At 37.0% G+C, this 21,831-nt stretch overlaps 2 protein-coding genes across 2 annotated transcripts in view; one reads left to right on the forward strand and one right to left on the reverse strand.

Annotated features, from left to right (window-relative positions):
* Positions 1 to 21,722, reverse strand: part of LOC127638474 (coiled-coil domain-containing protein 34-like) — a 38,501-nt gene extending 16,779 nt beyond the window's left edge. The window contains exons 1-3 of the mRNA XM_052120015.1: positions 21,509 to 21,722; positions 14,315 to 14,378; positions 7,984 to 8,021 (exon numbers count right to left, since the gene is read on the reverse strand). The gene's annotated coding sequence lies outside the window, so the exon portion shown is untranslated. The remainder of the gene's footprint in view (positions 1 to 7,983; positions 8,022 to 14,314; positions 14,379 to 21,508) is intronic.
* Positions 27 to 21,051, forward strand: LOC127638473 (cAMP-dependent protein kinase type II-beta regulatory subunit-like). The gene is made up of 11 exons (XM_052120014.1): positions 27 to 471; positions 1,328 to 1,363; positions 7,714 to 7,766; positions 7,975 to 8,058; positions 9,508 to 9,614; positions 9,704 to 9,857; positions 12,580 to 12,681; positions 12,789 to 12,863; positions 14,327 to 14,395; positions 14,786 to 14,921; positions 16,571 to 21,051. Exons 1-11 carry the CDS (start codon positions 210 to 212, stop codon positions 16,702 to 16,704), a joined length of 1,212 nt encoding a protein of 403 aa, XP_051975974.1. The 5' UTR covers positions 27 to 209; the 3' UTR covers positions 16,705 to 21,051.
* Positions 21,723 to 21,831: the final 109 nt, after the last annotated feature.

Raw genomic sequence — 21,831 nt, forward strand, 5'->3', positions numbered from 1 at the left:
CCTGCAAATTAGAGGACACGATCGGACACGCGTGGAAATATAGATGCAGATGGTGGAATAGCGAGAAATCCTTCGCGCGCATCTCTGACGCGGCACTAGTATTTTTAGCAGACGCGGCGAAATAGCGGACCGATTTGATTAGATTTTTTTTCACGCGCAAGATCGGGCCGAATTTTGCGCACATTTCACCGGAGCGCCGATCGGCAGGAATGAGTATAGAAATCCCCGAGGGCTTGACGGAGCTTTTGCAGAGCTTTACCGTGGAGGTCCTGAGGAATCAGCCCGGGGATCTGCTGGAGTTCGCCCTGCAGTACTTCACCCGGATCAAGGAGAACGAGACCCGCGGCGGCGCGTTCGGCAATGAGCACAATTCGGCCGGGCGAACTGGCAAAGCCGTCAACTTCATCGAGGAGGCCATGCAGATCGACTCTGAGAACGGAGAGGAAGACGACGATGATGAAGAATTCGTAGGTAATTAATTGAATGCATGCATTTTACCTTCATTCATCCAGGCATCATTGCCATGGATACAGAAGGATGCTGCGTCCGCTACATCAGTGCGTTTAGATCGCCATATAATCTAAGCATGCATAATCATATATTTCATAACATGTAATGCATCACACATCCCCCTGATGCATGAAGAAAGGCTTTATTCTACAAAAATGAGTGGCTAGGTCACTGCAGAGGGCCTTGAACAAAGAGCATGCTTTTAAATTATATATAGCCTATACATATTTGAATGCACTTTTCCATTTTTTATTGTCTGAATCTTTCATATGCATTCATATGCACTGAGAAATGTCGCTTTTCTGATGGAATTCATCATATACGCTCTGGTTTATTCACTAAAATGATCTACTGTGCTATGAAAATCTGTAGTCTTTACCTTAATGTGCCATTTCTCCCTGGCCTAACCCTAAAAAAGTGCTTTCATTTAATGTAACCTAATGAAGTCAGGTTGATTCTGTTATTTTAAATACTATTTAAAGGCCCTGAAAATACTTGGCATTTATGGGGATCGTGTGAATCTAGTGCACGAAGGCCCGTGTAAGTGAACGCGTCCTTTTATAAGTGTATTGTTTATAGAGATAAATGCATTTTATTCACATCATGATGCATGTCATTCACCTAGAAGCATCAATTATGATGCACTCAAGGACTTTGGTTTGCAAAGATTAGGTTTTTGTCAGGCTGAAAGCCGTTTCCTTGGTGCATATGATCCATCTACGGCCATTAATATTTAATGTTCATCAATACCCAATTTTATTGTTATTTTTTATAAGTAAACCACTTTAATTTGTCATTGTGTTTATTCTCCCTGCAGCTCCTGTAATCAACAGATTTGTCCGGAGAGCTTCTGGTAAGTTTGTCCATTTCCGGATATCCAGTTTAATTGAGACTATAGAAATCCTAATTTAGTTTCAGTCATATACATAAAAGCAGATTAAAAAGGATTGTGATTTAGATTTAGATTGTGATGAATTGCACGTTAATCCTAAAATAACAGACATCTCATCATATTGCAATGCTCGTATTTGAAGTTGTATACAACCTGCACATGGGTAGTTGATGCATAACATGTGCATGGCCTAATTCTGTATGTAAATCAAGGTATTGTGTTATATCTATGGGACAGTATATATTTTGGATGCGGTAATTGGTCTGCATTTATTTATTCGCTATTTTTAAACACTGTTAAATTACTATGGTGCCTTGATCCCGCCACAGAACTTTATTGCTGACTTTATAACTCACAATTGTGTGATTGCAATTTCAAGAAAAAAGTCTTTATTGCAAGATATAGTCATAACTACAAGTTTAAATTACTCACTAAAGTTTATATATCGCAATTTCAACTTTATAGCTCACAATTGTGACTTTATATCTTATTTTATAGCAAGTATTTTGAGATATAAAGTCACAAGTGATACAAACTCACAATTCTGAAATATAGTCGCAATTTCAAGAAAAAAGTTGTGAAGATGTAAATTTGAAACTGGGAGATATTTACTCTTAATTCTCAGATGTGAAGTCGCAATAGTAAAATATTATGTTGCAATTTCAAGAAAAAAGTTGCAATCACGAGATCTAAATTTGAAACATGAGATACTCGTAATTCTGCGATGTAAAGTCACAATTGTAAGATATACTCACAATTTAAAAAAATTAAGCCGCAATTTCAATTAAAACAGTCGCAATTGTGACGTATAAAGCTAAAATTGTGAGATATAAAGTCACAATTCTCACAATAAAGTCTTTATTTTTAAGGAAAAATTGCAATTGCGAGATATAGTTGAAATTGTGAGGTATAAATTTGAAATTGTTAGATATAAACTTGCCATTTTGAGAAATAAAGTCTTAATTGCGAGATATAGTCATAACTGCACGTAAAATAGTAAAATATTGTGTTGCAATTTCAAGACAAAAGTTGCAATTGCAAAATAAAGCTGCAAACGCGAGATATAAATTTGAAACTGAGATACTCGTAATTTTGAGATATAGATGCAATTGTGAGATATAAACTCACAATTCTCACAATAAAGTCACAATTTCAAGGAAAAAGTTGCAATTGTGAGATATAGTAAAAATCGTGAGATATAAATTCGAAATTGGTAGATATAAACTTGCAATTCTGATATATTCGTAAATACTCATTTGTGAGATAAAGTCACAATTTTTTAAAAGTCGTAATTGCGACTTTATATCTCACAATTGTGACTTTATATATTATTTTATAGCAAGTATTGTGAGATATAAAGTCACAAGTGATATAAACTCACAATTTTGAAATATAGTCGCAATTTCATGAAAAAAGTTAAGATGTAAATTTGAAACTGGGAGATATTTACTCTTAATTCTGAGATGTGAAGTCGCAATAATAAAATATTATGTTGCAATTTCAAGAAAAAAGTTGCAGTTGCAATATAAAGTTGCAATCGCAAGATCTAAATTTGAAACCGTGATATACGCGTAATTCTGCGATGTAAAGTTACAAAATATTAAGCCGCAATTTCAGCAGTCGTAATTGTGTCGTATAAAGTTAAAATTGTGAGATATAAAGTCACGATTCTCCCAATAAAGTCCTTATTTTTAAGGAAAAATTGCAATTGCGAGATATAGTTGAAATTGTGAGATATAAATTCGAAATTGTTAGATATAAATTGCAATTTAAAGAAAAAGTTGCAATCGCGAGATCTAAATTTGAAACATGAGATACTCGTAATTCTGCGATGTAAAGTCACAAGTGTAAGATTTACTGCGCAATTAAAAAATATTAAGCCGCAATTTCAAGTAAAACAGTCGCAATTGTGACGTATAAAGATAAATTTGTGAGATATAAAGGCACAATTCTCACAATAAAGTCGTTATTTTTAAGGAAAAATTGCAATTGCGAGATATAGTTGAAATTGTGAGATATAAATTCGAAATTGTTAGATATAAACTTGCCATTTTGAGAAATAAAGTTACAATTTAAAGAAAAACGAGTTTAAGTTTATATCTCGCAATTTCAACTTTATATCTCGCAATTGTAACTTTATAACTTGCAAATGTGAGATATAGTTGCCATTTCAAGACAAATGTTGCAATTGCAAAATGAAGTTGTAAACGCGAGATACTCGTAATTCTGAGATATAGATGCAATTGCGAGATATGGTAAAAATTGCGAGATATAAATTCGAAATTGGTAGATACTGTATAAACTTGCAATTCTGATATATTCGTAAATACTCATTTGTGAGATATAGTCAGAATTTTTTAAAAAGTCTTAATTGCGAGTTTAAATTACTCATAATTGCGAGTTTATATCTCATTGTTGCAAGCTTATGTCTTGCAAATTTCGACTTTATATAACTCCCAATTGTGACTTTATAATTTCAAGAAAATAGTCTTAATTGTGAGATATAGTCATAACTGCGAGTTTAAGTTACTCACAAACAATTGCAAATTTATTTCTAGTAATTGCAAGTTTATATCTCGCAATTTCGACTTTATATCTCGCAACTGTGGGTTTGTATCTCAGAATTGTGAGCAATACAAACGAGAGATAAATAGCACTCAATTGGGAGATAACTTAATTTCTTACTCCGAGGCCGGATCCTGCATTAATCACCTTTAAGAACTATCTTGTGAATAAAATAGCCGACTAGTGATTTGGTTTTTGTTCCAATACTGCTAACCTTGACTCAGGAATTTACATTGCTCAAGAAAGATTATAACGTTGGCCAGTGAAATATTTAATTCGAGTTTGCTGAGGATTTATGAAACATCAAACTCTGGTAAATCACTCTTACTTTGTGGTCAGAGTGTCATTTGTCTAGTTAACATATTATTTACATATTTACTGCTCTCATAGAGCACACGAGAGAGCTAATTGTTAAATTGACTAATGGACGATTAGCTTTGTTTTCCGGAAGCCACAGAAAAGTGTTTTAGAAGCTGTGAAGTTTCATCCCTCATGGAGAGTTAGAAACCACAAGTGGAAGGATTGTAATGTGCCAATAATGACTGAATTAGGAAATAAATGATGTCTGTGGTGAGGCCATGTGGGAGCCTGTTAGTGAATTAATAAGAACTGTGTTTATAGGGTACAGGAAGTGGAATATAAACAGTGTTTGGATGGATGGATGTATGGATCCTCAGAAGTATCTGGACAAGACACTCGAAGTCTTAACCTCTCGTCCCCGTCTGGTTTATTTCATTTTGGTTTCGCTTTAAATAAGAGCTAATAAGGCAGACTATGGAGATTAAAGATTATCCTTATCCTGCTCTTTTAGCAAATTCTCAAAACAGTGTCCGGTCACTTTTTCAGCCGTATTTTTCCTTTTAATTTCTTCCACTGAGATTTCAGCTCCAAGGTTAATCAAAAATGACAAGACTGCGTACTTAACGTCTTTAATGAGGGAATGAACTACAATCCCATGAAGCATTGCGAATGCGAGCATCAAATTAAAAACAATGGAAAAATATAAAACTATTGATTTTAAGTTGTTGGCTATAAGTATAGAAACAATATATTTTTAATTCATTGCAAAAGTAGTTTGAGAGTGTAGGGACTCGACTCTAATTGCGCCATTCACAGTGCATCATGGGAGTGGGCGGCCGCTGCAGAGCTCTTTTGGCGCACTTTGTTTGCTGCAATTCACAGATTGGTAGATTTTCTCGCTCAGGATCATGGGTATTGTAGTTCTTCGCCAAGAATTCTGCTAATAAACACAATTTTTAACCATTTAAGCTTGGATGAGCCCACCAGGAGATATATATTTTTATTACATTAATAAAATATGAATAACTCCGGACTTGACCGACACAAAATAGGTATCGTATGAAAGCTTAGAAGATCTATTTTCCAATGCATGTAAGCATTATGACCAAAACTGAACAAGTGCTTCGAAATTTGCAGATAAATCACAAGTGTTCCGTTTTGATCATTTATGAAAATGTTTCCACTGTACATATTAATGTAATCAATAAAAACGTCAAACTGATCAAATAGCCATGTGTCATATGTTGTTGGAAAGCTCTCAAAGAGTAAAATACAACCAGTCTATTCGTTTTACTCACCGACACAAATATAGCGAGTAATAGCTAAGTATGTCTTTGACATTTATGTTTCATGTGAGCAGCTTAGATGCTGCATTTTCAAATATAATTTTACAAAACACCATCAGACCATAAAATATCACATACCATTACTTAGATGAGGTGATTATCTTTCAAACAAGCCCAAACACAAGGTAATCGGATGTATTGATCATTAGATAATCCACATGAAGCACAATGTTACATATGGCCACCACTAGATGGCACCAAATACATGATACAGACTCAATGATGACACAAATGACACAGAATGAAACTCATTCTGTGAAATCTCATGACTAAAATCATGTCTGCATGCTATGAAACCTTTAGTCATTGTTGTGTTTGCATGTGTAATTAGTTCTTATGTATAATTATTATGTTTTATTTGTTTGGAGAGGCTTTTGGACACTTGGAGACGTTTTTGGACACTAGGATAAATTATATTTGTAATGCTATAAATCTTGATTGCTTTGTCGTATCAACACAAAAATGTTCTCAGTTACAGTTGGCATGATTGGGAAGAAAACAAGAGCAGATTTTCGGAGCCACCTTATTTACACCCTGAGGAATATTATGTCAAATCAGGAAAAAGAAAAGGTTAATTTTTGGCTATTGCTAAAAATCACAACCCATTTTACTTTTGCAATGTGACAGGATATTCAACGAGAAAGAAATGTAGGGCAGATCTTGACTTTATCCAATGGGAATTGATTGGATAGTGTAAAGTAGTCTCTATAAGACATGTGGTTGAAGGGGAAGGCGTTGGTGATATCAGCCGAAAAGCTATGTAGTATCAGAAGCAGAACAAGTTCACAAGTTTGAAGTTGACTTTAAATGCACAATATGGGCTCAAACTAACTCTATAAGAGCTAAACAAACTCTACGCATAAAATTAGGCACCAAAAATTGTGAAATGCACATTGGCAGTAACACCTAGAACCTTTGACCTGTGTTGAGCCAGATCTAGATCTGCTTAGACAGTTCTTGTAGAGTTCCTGGCCTTAGAACTAAAGTCTTGTATGTCTATGAGTTGAGTATCGATCTAGACAGTCGAGTTGCTGCGTGTGTCATCTCAGTGGCGGTATTTATAGGAATAATGAGGGCGTGTGGGAGAGGAGAGCAACCAATCCGCTCATGTCTCTCTAGAGGCGTAATAGAGCTTGAAAGAGACCAGAGCAAACAGTTTGATCAGATTTACCACTTTCAAGTCAAACTTCACTTTCACATGATGAGATGGTACACTCAGAACTTACAATTACGTCTTCATTTACTCACCCTCATGTTGTATCAAACTAGTATAACTTACTTTCTTATGCAGAACACAAATTAAGATTTTTGGAAGAATATTTCAGCTCTGTTGGTCCATACAAAGCAAGTGAATGGTGGACAGAACTTTGAAGCTCAAAAAGCACATAAAAGCAGCATAAAAGTAATCTATACAACTCCAGTGGTTAATCCATGTCTTCAGAAGTGATATGATAGGTGAGGGTGAGAAACAGATCAATAATTAAGTAAACTTTTACAAAAAAAATGTCCACTTTCACATTCTTTTGTTTCTGGCGATTTGCATTCTTCGTGCATATCGCCACCTACTGGACAGGGAATATTTACTTAAATATTGATCTGTTTCTCACCCACACCTATCATATCACTTCTGAAGACATGGATTAATCACTGGAGTTGTATGGATTACTTTTATGCTGCTTTTATGTGCTTTTTGAGCTTCAAAGTTCTGGTCACCATTCACTTGCATTGTATGGACCGACAGAGCTGAGATATTCTTCTAAAAATTGTAATTTGTGTTCTGCATAAGAAAGAAGTTATACTAGTTTGATACGACATGAGGGTGAGTAAATGATGAGAGAATTTTCATTTTTGGGTGAACTATCCCTTTAAACAACCCAGTAAACATACTTTTTTTAATCAGATAACATAAAGATTTAGACGACTATAAAACTGGCTTTTCACAGCAAGTGCTGTTTTAATTTTCACAGGTTACACAAAGCACAGATTTTTAATGGTGCTTTAATGTGTCGTCTAGACATGTTGTTCTTTTTCTTTTTTTTTGCACAATAACTCTAATCCTGTTTCCGCTTGACCAAATTCATTCCTCTCTTCTCTGGACAGTGTGTGCAGAGTCGTATAACCCTGATGAGGATGAAGAGGAGAGGGAACCGAGGGTGAGTGCCCTCGCACAACATGACAACAACTGTCCGACAATTAACACACAATGAATGTACTGCCCAACAACTGTGATAAATCCTATTTGTGCATTGGACATGCAGCAATGACCGAACATATTGCTCTTTACATCATTTGTTTGAGCTTATTTGGAAATGTTGTGGCATCTGTGGCTCAGTATTACACAATGTTTTGCTGTGCACTCAGGTCACTTACCCTAAAACAGACGAGCAGAGGCAAAGACTACAGGAAGCCTGCAAAGACATCATACTGTTCAAAAACCTGGACCAGGTAAGACGATTAATGCAATACAGGGCAACACAATTTAGTGAGATTTATGCTTAAAAGAAATGTAAAAAATGTGCCAGTGGGGTAAGAAAAATATTTTATTCAAAGGATAAACAAGTTTATTTTTCTTATACCTCATTAGCAAACTAGATTTCTGTGAAATCAAGACTTAATATCTTACATAATATTTAGCTTCTTAAGTAAATGTGTCTTCTTTTAAGCATGTTTACATATTTTTACTGGAAAACAACACTTAAATACTAACCAGCTAACTATTTAAAGGTCTAATAAACATTTTCCTAACATTTCCATTAGGTTGTGAAAATGTTATTTGAAAGTTATGGGAACGTTCAAAACGTCAAATTTTTTAAAAGATAAAAAAATTATAATTTCTTGATGGAAATGTTTGAAAATGGTGGGAACCTTTTTTTAACAATTTAGTAACGTTTAAAGAACGTTCCGCATACGTTATATGGATCATGTTTTTATGCTAACGTTTTGAGAACGTTGAAAGAACGTTGTATTAACGTTACAGCCAGAACGTTTGTTCATAACATTTAGAGAACGTTAGCCAAATGTTCAGAAAACGTTCCCATGATTTTATGAGATAATAAGAGGCTATTTTCTTCAATTTGACGCCACATTTCAGCTAATCTGTTATCAAACAACCATTACTCAATTCCACAAAAGTCTATAAATAACATGATTAACATAGATGGACTGTTTAGTTCCTGTGCTATGCTTGCTAGCTATAATAATCAAATGATTTTAATAAAAAGCTTCAATAGACTTCCAAAAAACAAGTATATTTATAGTATCTACAACGTCAGTGAGAGAGGTGACACTGTGTGTGAAAATGGAAGAGTTTGTCTAAAAAAATACTGTCATGATTTACTCATCCTTATGTCTTCCATGGTCCACAAAATAGGGCCTGGCGCTGCCTATCGCGGCAGTTCAGAGGTGAAATGTCCACTGAGTGCCACTAAAAGCGAGTTTAATGCTCAATCGAGTTGTAAATCGACAAAACCGAACTCTCTACCCTAAACCTTTAACCTAAACCTAACCGATAGTGTCAGAAGAAGCAAATGTGAGATGAAAAACACAATCACATAATTTCGTGGTGCTTCTATGACACTTTCGGCTCACGTGTCGACTCGTGCTCTTCAGGACACGTATCCCGCTCCTTTACATCACAAGAGCAACACTCTATCAGTCGAGCTACCGCACAATTTCATCACACTTAAACAAGCTTGTAAATGTAGTTAGTTATGCAATGCAAATGTTAAAATGAGTCATGCGCTAGCCGCTATAGTGAAAGTGTTTAGATGTCATAAGATAGCGTTGTGTTAAGAACAGGGCGCAGTGTTTATAAATCTGCCGTTTTACTCGTAAATAATGTAAAAGTGAATATAAGTCATAAATGTTTTAGCATTGTTTTCTCCATTCCCACAGGAACAGATGTCCGAATTGTTGGATGCCATGTTTGAGAAGGTAGTTGTGACTGGGGTGCGCATTATCGATCAAGACGACGATGGCGACAACTTTTACGTCATTGAGAGGTGATGAGAGCACTGCCTCAGTCTCTACATCACAATACTCGTGTTTAAAACTTCTCAGACATCAAAATCATCTTGTGTTTCTTGTATAGAGGGACGTTTGATATTCTGTTGAATGTGGAGGGCACTACGCGGACCGTGGGATGTTATGATAACCGAGGGAGTTTTGGAGAGCTCGCCCTCATGTATAACACCCCAAGGGCGGCCACCATCATTGCTACCTCATCTGGAGCCCTGTGGTGCCTAGTGAGTGAAGTTAGCTGACTTTGAAGTGGGTACTTGGGGATACCTGTGTGAGCTGAACACCTGTGTGAGAACTTTGCTAACGGGTTAATTACCTCACTCAAACACAACCTACATTTGAAGTCAGAAGTTTACATACATCTTAGCCAAATACATTTAAACTTAAAATAAGTTGCTGGAATTTTGGCCCATTCCTCCAGACAGAACTGGTGTAACTGAGTCAGGTTTATAGGCCTCCTTGCTCGCACATGCTTTTTCAGTTCCTGATCGGATTGAAGTCAGGTCTTTGTGATTTGCCACTCCAATACCTTGACTTTGCTGTCCTTGAACCATTTTGACACAACATTTGACTCAAGGTTATGCTTGGGGTCATTGTCCATTTGGAAGACCCATCTGTGACCGAGCTTTAACCTCCTGGCTGATGTCTTGAGATGTTGTTTCAATATATCCACATAATTTTCCTTCCTCATGATTCATCTATTTTGTGAAGTGCACCAGTCCCTCCTGCAGCAAAGCACCCCCACAACATGATGCTGCACCCCCATGCGTCACGGTTGGGATGGTGTTCTTCGGCTTGCGTAAGATCTTTGTCCCCATGTGCACTTGCAAACTGTAGTCTGGCTTTTTTTATGGCGGTTCTTCCTTGCTGAGCAGCCTTTCAGGTTATGTTGATATAGGACTCATTTTGCTGTGGATCTAGATACTCGTCTACATGTTTCATCCAGCATCTTCACAAGGTCCTTTGCTGTTGTTCTGGGATTGATTTGCACTTTTCGCACCAAATTACGTTCATCTCTAGGAGACAGAATGAGTCTCCTTCCTGAGCGGTGTGATGGCTGTGTGGTCACATGGTGTTTATACTTGAGTACTATTGTTTGTACAGATGAACGTGGTACCTTCAGGCATTTGGAAATTACTCCCAAAGATGAACCAGACTTGTGGAGGTCCATAATATTTTTTCTGAGGTCTTGACTGATTTCTTTTGATTTTTCCATGATGTCAAGCAAAGAGTCACTGAGTTTGAAAGTAGGTCTTAAAATACATCCATAGGTACACCTCCAATCAGAAGCTAATTGGCTAATTGGCTAATTTGCTTGACATCATTTTCTGGAATTTTCCAAGCTGCTTAAAGGCACAGTTAACTTGGTGTATGTAAACTTCTGACCCATTGGAATTGTGATACAGTCAATTAAAAGTGAAACAATCGGTCTGTAAACAATTGTTGGAGAAATTACTCGTGTCATGCACAAATTAGATGTCCTAAACGACTTTAATATTAAATATGTGGAGTGGTTAAAAAATGAGTTTTAATGACTTCAACTACGGTATATATATGTGAGGTATTCAGCTATATCCAAAACATTAACATAATATTAAAATTGACATCTGCACAGACAATTAAGCGAATACACAAGTGAACTTGAACTAAGTTACTCGCTAGTCAGAATGCGTTGTGAATACGCGGTTTCATTAAAAATGCGCTACATGCAACACGATATCCTAAACTTTCCAAACGTGATGAATATCCAACAAATTAACTATTAAAAAGTAGCTAATCCATCATTATATTCTTTATATGATATTATTTCAGGAGCCCAGGTTTTCTCATGTTGTTTATTCTTACATATTAAACACATTCATCTTTAATGTGTTTGATACAAGTTAAAATAATTGTAAGTAGTTTATACATTTTTCTAAATATTTTAAATTTGGTTAAAGTTTGGTCTGTTAGAGTTTAAAGGAATGTTCCAGGTTCAATACAAGGTAAGCTCAAGCGACAGCATTTGTAGAATAATGTTGATCACCACAAAAATTTATGTATTTTCTTTAAAAAAGGCAAATATCGAGGTTACACTGAGACACTTACAATGGAAGTCAATGGGGCCAATTTTTGGAGGGTTTAAATGCAGAAATGTGAAGCTTATAATTGTATAAAATTACTTAAATTAATTCTTCTGTTAAAACGTGTGTATTAGGTGAGCTGTAAAGTTGTTTAAATGGTTATTTTTATAGTCGTTTTAGGGTTTGTTGATATCGTCATGGCAACAAAGTTGTAATATTAGCTGTAGCTTTACACAGAAAAGGTTAGTAAGTGATATTATCACGCTAAAATCATGTTACACAAATATTGTTTACGTCTTGTGGCTATGCATCTGAAACGGTGAGTATTTATTGTTTACATATTGGCCCCATTGACTTCCATTGTAAGTGCCTCACTGGAACCCAGATTTTTGCTTTTTATTCAACTAAAATGATATGCCAGTTTAGTCATAGCAGAACTGAATTAAATGAATGAATATGACATGATGAAATATTGACTAAAATGAAAGTACATTTATATCACCACAATTATGACTAAAATACAAAGCTGTGAATATGGACACCACAGTACTTCACCTTTAGCTGTAAAAGTATGCAAATGAATATTTTTAAATGACCCGGAATATCAAATATATTTCCAACTTCAGCTAAGCTTCAATAATGTTATTTTGGTAAAACAAGTCAAAATATTTTGTGTTTGTTATGCTGCATGATAGCTCACTTTACTCATTTAATGCAGTTTGCTGTTATATAAGAGCACCCTCTGCTGTTTAGAGAAAGTATTGAACACTAATTATAATTATTATAGACTAACCATAACCCTTATCCAAAACATTTTAATCACAGGCACCTGTGTTTTAAGGGAGTGTAACATGTCGACTCATTTAAATGTTTCTTATTGTAGGATCGATTGACATTCAGAAGGATCATTGTAAAAAACAATGCGAAGAAAAGAAAAATGTACGAGGCATTTATTGGGACCCTTCCACTGCTCACGTCACTGGAGGTTTGACCTCACACACACACACACACAAATTAGCATTTTAGCTATGCTTATCTTACCCAAAATATAACCAATAAATACCAATACAATTATGTGTCTCTTCTTTACAGGTTTCAGAGAGAATGAAAGTTGTTGATGTTTTGTCGACCAAAGTATACAAGAATGGGGAACAGATCATCGCTCAGGTTAGTTTTGATCCAAACATGGTATTTGAGACATTTTAATGTGCATTTTTAATCAAATTTTGTGTGAAAATGTCTTCTTTTGGCAGTCCAATCAAATAATGAATCAAGAAAGAGATGTTAAAAATCACGGTTGATATATTGATATTATTGTTGATATGTTATTTCAAGCATAGCTAATGTAACCGGAATATGCTAGCATGTGTTTGTGTATTCCATGTTGAAAAAGGCAAGCATTGCTGTTGAGTTTTGGGTGCTGGTATGCTGTGGTCCATACCAGGCTTCGTAATTCCCTTAATCAACCAACTTTAATTCTTCTTCCAAAACCAGGAATAACCAGCATAAACCAGTTTGGACCAGCATGCTGCTTTAAAGGGGTCATGACATGCCTTTTGTATTATTATTATTATTATTATTATTATTTTATTTTATTCCCTTTTTCTTCCCAATTTGGAATGGCCAATTCCCAATGCTCTCTAAGTCCTCGCGGTGGCATAGTGACTCGCCTCAATCCGGGTGGCGTCGGACGAATCTCAGTTGCCTCCGCGTCTGAGACATTCAAGCTGCGCCTCTTATGATGTGGCTTGTTGAGCGCGTTACCGCGGAGACATGGCGCGTGTGGAGGCTTCACGCTATTCTCCGCGGCATCCATGAATAACTCACCACGTGCCTTACCGAGAGCGAGAACCACATTATAGCGACCACGAGGAGGTTACCCCATGTGACTCTACCCTCCCTAGCAACCGGGCCAATTTGGTTGCTTAGGAGACCTGACTGGAGTCACTCAGCACACCCTTGATTCTAACTCGCGACTCCAGGTGTGGTAGACAGCGCCAATACCCACTTTTGTGTTATTTTAATATGTTCCTTGAGGTTCACTTATAATATTAGTAAACATAAATATAAAATTAGTATAATATTAGTAGTCATATATTTGTAAAACATGATCATTTCCCACCCTCATTCCGACCCTCTGTCAGAAAAGCTCTGTTTTGGTGTTGCTTCTCCTTTAAGGCTTGACAGAACACGCCCCCTGTTATGATTGGCTCTCTGCTCTTAACTGATCTGCTCTCTCTACTTGCCATCTCACTGCTCACCGCTGCTGGGCGGGGCTACGGAAGTGATTAAAGGTAAAGTAGGCGTTGATGTGTCGTTGATGTGGAGGCGCTCGGATGCAAATGTCTACCACAGTGTGACATCACAATGTGGAGAAAGTAGAGAAGTAGTCGTTTTGGCAACTTGTTTTCAACAAATGCTCATTTTGCAGTGAGGAAAAGTTTTGAGTTCTGAAACTTACAGTATGTTTCCAAAGTACAAGGCTACAATGACCTCTTATATGTCAAAAGGTCAAGGAGAATTTGATTCCTCATGTCATGACCCCTTAATCCTATTATTTTCATAAGGGTTAGCAAGAAGAATGTCTTTGTTGCATAGCGATTACCTAACTAGCTTACCTGTGTTCACAGGGTGATTTGGCTGATTGCTTCTACATCGTAGAGTCAGGACACGTCAGGATTGCTATGAAGAGAAGCAAAGTGAGTTTAATTACGTAGACTTTTCATGATAATTCAGGGCTGTTGATGCAAACAGACTTATTATTTATATGTTTGGATTGGATAGTTTACCCAAAAATTCCATTTACTCACCCTTACTTTGTTCCAAACCTGTTATTCTAAGATGTTAGGCAGAGTAAAAGCCTCAGTCACCATTCACTTTTATTGGATTTTATGAAAGGTAAAATCCAATACATCCAATGGTGACTGAGGCTGTCATTCCCTGACATTCCTTATTCCATGGAAGAAAGAAAGTCATGCGGGTTTGGAACAACATGAGAATGAGTAAATGATAACTATCCATTGTAATCTTTCAATCCACACCTACTAGATTCATATGCATTCATGTGGTCTCATTACCTCTCTTTTTAGTCAAAAAATAATACTGAGGATGAAGAAGTGGAGATCGCCATGTGCTCTAGGGGGCAGTATTTTGGAGAGTTGGCTCTCGTCACTAACAAACCACGGGCAGCATCTGCATATGCTGTGGACAACGTCAAATGCTTAGGTAATATGTTTCCTACATTTACAATGGTGTATTGTGGCCATAAACATACTATACGCAAATACGCGTATACTGATGCGAGCGCTTGGCCAACGCATTTCCATTGCGTGGTCTGGTTGAACATGCTTAACGTGCATTCTTGCGTTACCGTGGCAGTAACAAACCTCAGTACTCAAGGGGGCAACAGCGTCACCTTCAAAGGTTTGTGCCACTAAAATATTTGACAATTTATTATTCAGGGAAGTTGCTATAATGAGCCAAAACATTATGACCACCTGCCTAATATGCTGTTGGTCCTCTGCGTGCCTCCAAAACAGTGCTGACCCAGCGAGGCATGGACTCTACAAGATCTGTGAAGGTGTCCTGCGTTATCTGGCATAAAGACATTAGCAGCGAGCTGGAGCCACCATGGATCAGATTTGTTGGTCCAGCACATCCCACAGATGCTCAATCAGATTGAGATCTGGGGAATTTGGAGGACAGGGCAACACCTTGAACTCTTCATCATGTTCCTCAAAGAATTCCTGAAGAATGTGTGTGGTGTGGCAGGGTGCATTATCCTGCTGAAAGAGGCCACTGCCATCAGGAAATACCATTGCCATGAAGGGGTGTACCTGCTCTGCAACTATGTTTAGGTAGGTAGAGTCAACTGACATCCACTTGAATGGCCGGACCCTAGGTTTTCCCAGCAGAACATTGCCCAACGCAATCGCGCATCGATGAGCCTTGGTCGCCTCGGACCACTGTCAGTAGGTATTCACCACTGCTGACCGGGAGCACTCCACTAGCCTTGCTGTTTCAGAGATGCTCAGACAAAGTCGACTTTAACTTACTCGCTCAGCAATATTCTATTCAAACGGTTTCTCTCACCATGACAGTAGACTTGAAACAGAAAACCCACTGAAGTTCACATTAATATCCGCTATAGCGCCACAACCTAACCAGCCACAAACGCGATATGTCAGTTGCTTGAATTCTATTTCGATCATGTTGGGCTGGATAGCCCCGCCTACATTGCAATGTCATTGGTTTTAAAATTATGTTGCATAAAACTGTATATTAAACTTGAAATGTGTTTTGATTGGCTGTGATTTTAACACATACCGCATCACTTTTGTTTACAAAATTAGCTGAAAACATGTCACGTTGCACTTGGTTAGGACATGATTTAAAAAGTGTAAAACATACTATACGCAAGTATGTGACCACTGATTCTTCGAGTTACGCAAGCTTCGATTTTGTGCGTTGATGCATTACAAAATGTGTTCGAGTGCAGTTCATAACACAACGCAAGTACGTGTTGCATACACAACGTCGACACTAGGGGCGCTATAGTGCGCTTGGTGTGAACCGTCCGCTTTTACGGTGAGTTTTCTCTTTTAAGCCAACTACGTTATTGGTGGTGCAAAAGTTTAATGAGAATATTGTTGAGCAAGTAAATTAAAGTCAATATATTTACAGCAACTTATCAGAATAATAACACACCTTTTTCATTGGCAAAGATGTTTGAAGGTAACTCTATCGCCCCCTAGAGGAGGTTTGCTTCCAGCATCAAATTGCAAGAATGCACGTTAAGTATCTTCAACCAGAGCGCGTGTTGGCAATGCATCTGCACTTCGGCTTTTACACTAACTGTTTGTTCTGTTTTACAGCAATGGACGTGCAGGCATTTGAGAGGTTATTAGGCCCCTGCATGGACATCATGAAACGGAACATTGCGAATTACGAAGAGCAGCTGATCACACTCTTCGGGAGTCAAATCGCAATACAGGAGCCGAATGCATGAAATCAGTTATTCGATAAACATCACAAACTAAAAATGCAACATGAAACGATGAGAAAATAGTATGTAGAGGCCTGTGGTCAAGAAATCATATTAACATAGGTCATACGCTTGAAGTTATTGTTTTGCATTCACGGATGAAACTCTGATGTTCATGATTTTTAGATGTGAAAAAGCCAAATATGTCAATGTTTGTGTCTGGGATACTCAAGGTTTATGAGGGTTTTTCACGAGGCTTTGGGGTCATATTTGAAATTTAGTACAGTGTTTATCCAGATCCGTTGTTGTTTTTTAACACGGTTAGTGTTTGATTCACATGTTACAGAGACAATGGCTGCGGTTTTTAAACGTGACAGGACTTGCAGGACTGCGTCATTGTCATATACAGCTCCTACACAGTAATGGGATTTTCAGTCATCTATCTTAAAGTTATACTTTTGAATTCTGATCTACAGTCATCTGTGTTTTCAGTGTCACATATTATTCATTTTCGACATGTCTACCATTTTTTGACGAACAAAAAAGTAATTTATGAATTTAGCACCTGCAGTTTGGAAGAACTTCACAAATTGCATCTCATTCACAATGAATACAAGGTAAATAATTCCGTTTAGCTATTTAGAGCCCAAAATTGTCCCCATTTACTTTTTGTGCATGATTCATCAGAGAACATTAATCCAAAAGAGAAAAAAAATGTGAACCTACTTAGAGGACAGGGCACATGTCACGATGACACAAGAATATTTACCATGGTTTTACTACAGTAACCATATTTTAACCATGATATTTGTTGTGAAACCATAGTGATAATACAGGAAAAAGAAAACTATAGTAATATAAATCATCATTTTGCAGTTATTATGGTTTAACTATACAAATTTTGTTTTTTCCAGTTTCGGTAGAAATAATTTTTCTATAGTAATATTGTAGTAACCATGAAAAGTAACCATCATTTTACAACAGGTATTTCTAATAAAACCATAATAAAACAAAATTATGGATTTATTACCATAATTTTTATTTTACTGTATTATTACAACAGTATTACTATGAATATCAATGTTAAAATATGGTTACTATAGTAAAACCACATTCAATTTTAATGCAAGTGCACAGAAAACTTTTGCGAGAGGCACACAAATCTATTGCGAGGGAACACAAAACTATTGCGAGGGAACGCAAAACTATTGCGAGAGGAACGCAAAACTATTGCGAGGGAACACAAATCTATTGCGAGGGAACGCAAAACTACTGCGAGGGAACGCAAAACTATTGGGAGGGAACACAAAACTATTGCGAGAGGCACGCAAAACTATTGTGAGAGGAACGCAAAACTATTGGGATGGAAAGCAAAACTATTGCGAGAGGCACGCAAAACTATTGCGAGAGGAACGCAAAACTATTGGGATGGAAAGCAAAACTATTGCGAGAGGAACGCAAAACTATTGCCAGAGGAACGCAAAACTATTGCGAGAGGAACGCAAAACTATTGCGAGGGAACGCAAAACTATTGCGAGAGGAACGCAAAACTATTGAGATGGAAAGCAAAACTATTGCCAGAGGAACGCAAAACTATTGCGAGGGAACGCAAAACTATTGAGATGGAAAGCAAAACTATTGCGAGGGAACACAAAACTATTGCGAGAGGAACGCAAAACTATTGAGATGGAAAGCAAAACTATTGCCAGAGGAACGCAAAACTATTGCCAGAGGAACGCAAAACTATTGCGAGAGGAACGCAAAACTATTGAGATGGAAAGCAAAACTATTGTGAGGGAACGCAAAACTATTGCCAGGGAACGCAAAACTATTGGGAGAGGAATGCAAAACTATTGGGAGGGAACGCAAAACTATTGTGAGGGAACGCAAAACTATTGCGAGAGGAACGCAAAACTATTGTGAGGGAACGCAAAACTATTGCGAGAGGAACGCAAAACTATTGCGAGGGAACGCAAAACTATTGGGAGAGGAATGCAAAACTATTGCGAGGGAACGCAAAACTATTGGGAGAGGAATGCAAAACTATTGCGAGGGAACGCAAAACTATTGGGAGAGGAATGCAAAACTATTGCGAGGGAACGCAAAACTATTGCGAGGGAACGCAAAACTATTGGGAGAGGAACGCAAAACTATTGCGAGGGAACGCAAAACTACTGCGAGGGAACGCAAAACTATTGAGATGGAAAGCAAAACTATTGCGAGAGGAACTCAAAACTATTGCGAGAGGAACGCAAAACTATTGTGAGGGAACGCAAAACTATTGGGAGAGGAATGCAAAACTATTGGGAGGGAACGCAAAACTATTGGGAGAGGAATGCAAAACTATTGGGAGGGAACGCAAAACTATTGTGAGGGAACGCAAAACTATTGGGAGAGGAATGCAAAACTATTGGGAGGGAACGCAAAACTATTGTGAGGGAACGCAAAACTATTGGGAGAGGAATGCAAAACTATTGCGAGGGAACGCAAAACTATGGGAGAGGAATGCAAAACTATTGGGAGGGAACGCAAAACTATTGTGAGGGAACGCAAAACTATTGTGAGGGAACGCAAAACTATTGGGAGAGGAATGCAAAACTATTGCGAGGGAACGCAAAACTATTGGGAGAGGAACGCAAAACTATTGGGAGAGGAATGCAAAACTATTGCGAGGGAACGCAAAACTATTGGGAGAGGAATGCAAAACTATTGTGAGGGAACGCAAAACTATTGGGAGAGGAATGCAAAACTATTGCGAGGGAACGCAAAACTATTGGGAGAGGAATGCAAAACTATTGTGAGGGAACGCAAAACTATTGGGAGAGGAATGCAAAACTATTGTGAGGGAACGCAAAACTATTGGGAGGGAACGCAAAACTATTGGGAGGGAACGCAAAACTATTGTGAGGGAACGCAAAACTATTGGGAGAGGAATGCAAAACTATTGCGAGGGAACGCAAAACTATTGGGAGAGGAATGCAAAACTATTGCGAGGGAACGCAAAACTATTGGGAGAGGAATGCAAAACTATTGGGAGAGGAATGCAAAACTATTGCGAGGGAACGCAAAACTATTGGGAGAGGAACGCAAAACTATTGCGAGGGAACGCAAAACTATTGGGAGAGGAACGCAAAACTACTGCGAGGGAACGCAAAACTATTGCGAGGGAGAAATAGTTTTGTTATGTTCCACCCACTTTTAACAATCCAATCAATTCCCAATGGATAAAATCAAGTCCCATCCTACATTTGTTTTTTTAATTGAATACCCTGTTTCACTCTGAAATACGTCTGATAATGGAAGTAAAATGGGTTGCGAACGGTGCTTGACGTTGACTTAGTACAATATATGCGTTAGTATACTTTACAACCATGTAACAAATTGCTTGGGAATACAGTATGAAAAGGGACATATACATGCAAAGGACAAATATATGAAAGAAGAAATTGAAATACAGTTTGAATATTATTGCACTTTGATGCCAGTGTAACGAAAAAGGCCTGATTTATGGTTGCACAGCTCTAAATGTTTTCAACTCTTAAATGCTCCTTACTGTTACTTCTGGATATAGACATTGTGTTTACTTTTTTAAATGGTGTAGCACATTTATATGAGTTGACTGATTGATGCACCTTTCAAAATTGAGATTTGTGTGTGTGTGTGTGTGTGTGTGTGTGTGTGTGTGTGTGTGTGTGTGTGTGTGTGTGTGTGTGTGTTTAACTAAAGTATTTCACACAGAATTCGGAAATATTTGACATGCACAAACAATATGTTCACATGTTTTCTAAAAGCCAAACTCAAAAAGTTAAAGAGCATTTTCTTTCTTAATGTGCATATTTTTTCATTTATCTTTATTATTTATTTCTGCGATATTTAGACAATGTCTTTCTCTCTCTGCTATTTTCTGAGAAGTTTCTCCTCTTTGTTGATTGGATGTTTTTTTGCTTCAACGGCAAGTCACAAGCATTTAAGTAATATCCATTTCTTCCTAGAATATAAGAAGAAATTACCATCACTACATTCATTACTGTCTACCTCTAATATTAACAACTTCATCAACTCTTCCCATGTTGATCCCAACAGGTTTGTTGCTTGTTAACTAACCTGTAGTGAGTCCCTATACCGCATCTGTCTATGTAACATTACACCACCCTGTTCTCTAAAAAAAAAAAGATTTTAATTTGCAAACAATGTTCATTTTTATTGTGTGAATTTCTGCCGCCTATTTGAGATATTAAGTCACTAATGGTTTTTATGTCCTGAAAAATGAATCAAAGGTCTACAGTCTCTCAGTGCAAGAGAGCCCAGTATTATACACTCAGTAATATTTGACTTTCCATTCAAATAAAGAACAATTTTGTATTTAAAAACAGTGACTTTTTTGCAATATATCAATTATTTATTTTCGCTTCATAATGATATATGTGTACAAAGCATGCATGTTATGGTCAGTGTTGTCTGTAATTACTAAGTAATTAAATTAGGTCAGTAAGGGGAAAGAAAGTCAGGGATTACTCATACTTTTTCAGTAATTTAATTACATTTACTTCTGATGTAATTGTGTTAAATACTATACAGATTATAAAACAATTCTATATAAATGAATATAGTGAATTTAAAATCTAAAATTAATGTCTAATGTTAAAATTTATGTTTTCTTATTTAAACATTTACATTTTTATCTGGTCGAGGTTGATCAGGGTTTTAGATTGTAATTAAGTAATACAATTACTTTTCAGACAGAGTAATTAGTACAGTACAGTAATCTAATTACAATGTAGATGTAATTAGTAGTTAGTAACTAAGTACTTTTTTTAGAGTAACTCACCCATTACTAAGCAACTTTCTCATAAAAACTGCATTAAAACCTTGAACTTCCTCATTTGAATGTGAATTTCCATAACGTCGATATCATCAATAACATCATTTGGTCCTTAACCTGCGTTTATGCTAAACGAATGTTCACTTCAAGTGAGCAGTTAATATTAGAGAAATGTCGAGAAAATTTTCATTTTATGTTTGTTTACATGCGACAAACAGAAATCAACAGCTCTATTAATCAAAGAGGGAGGGACAAAGAACACGCTTTAACATCCAATCGAATTCACGGTTGATGTAACGGACATGCTAAACTGACCAATCACGAACACA

This window comes from Xyrauchen texanus, chromosome 46 (genome assembly GCF_025860055.1).
Source record: "Xyrauchen texanus isolate HMW12.3.18 chromosome 46, RBS_HiC_50CHRs, whole genome shotgun sequence".
NCBI classification, from domain to species: Eukaryota; Metazoa; Chordata; class Actinopteri; order Cypriniformes; family Catostomidae; genus Xyrauchen; species Xyrauchen texanus.

Bases quoted from the DNA above. Each gene is read 5' to 3' on its own strand.
- LOC127638473 (XM_052120014.1), top strand. From the start codon at position 210: ATGAGTATAGAAATCCCCGAGGGCTTGACGGAGCTTTTGCAGAGCTTT. The intron at 1,364-7,713 runs GTAAGTTTGTCC...TTCTCTGGACAG, and splicing joins ATTTGTCCGGAGAGCTTCTG to TGTGTGCAGAGTCGTATAAC. The intron at 12,864-14,326 runs GTTAGTTTTGAT...CTGTGTTCACAG, and splicing joins GGGAACAGATCATCGCTCAG to GGTGATTTGGCTGATTGCTT.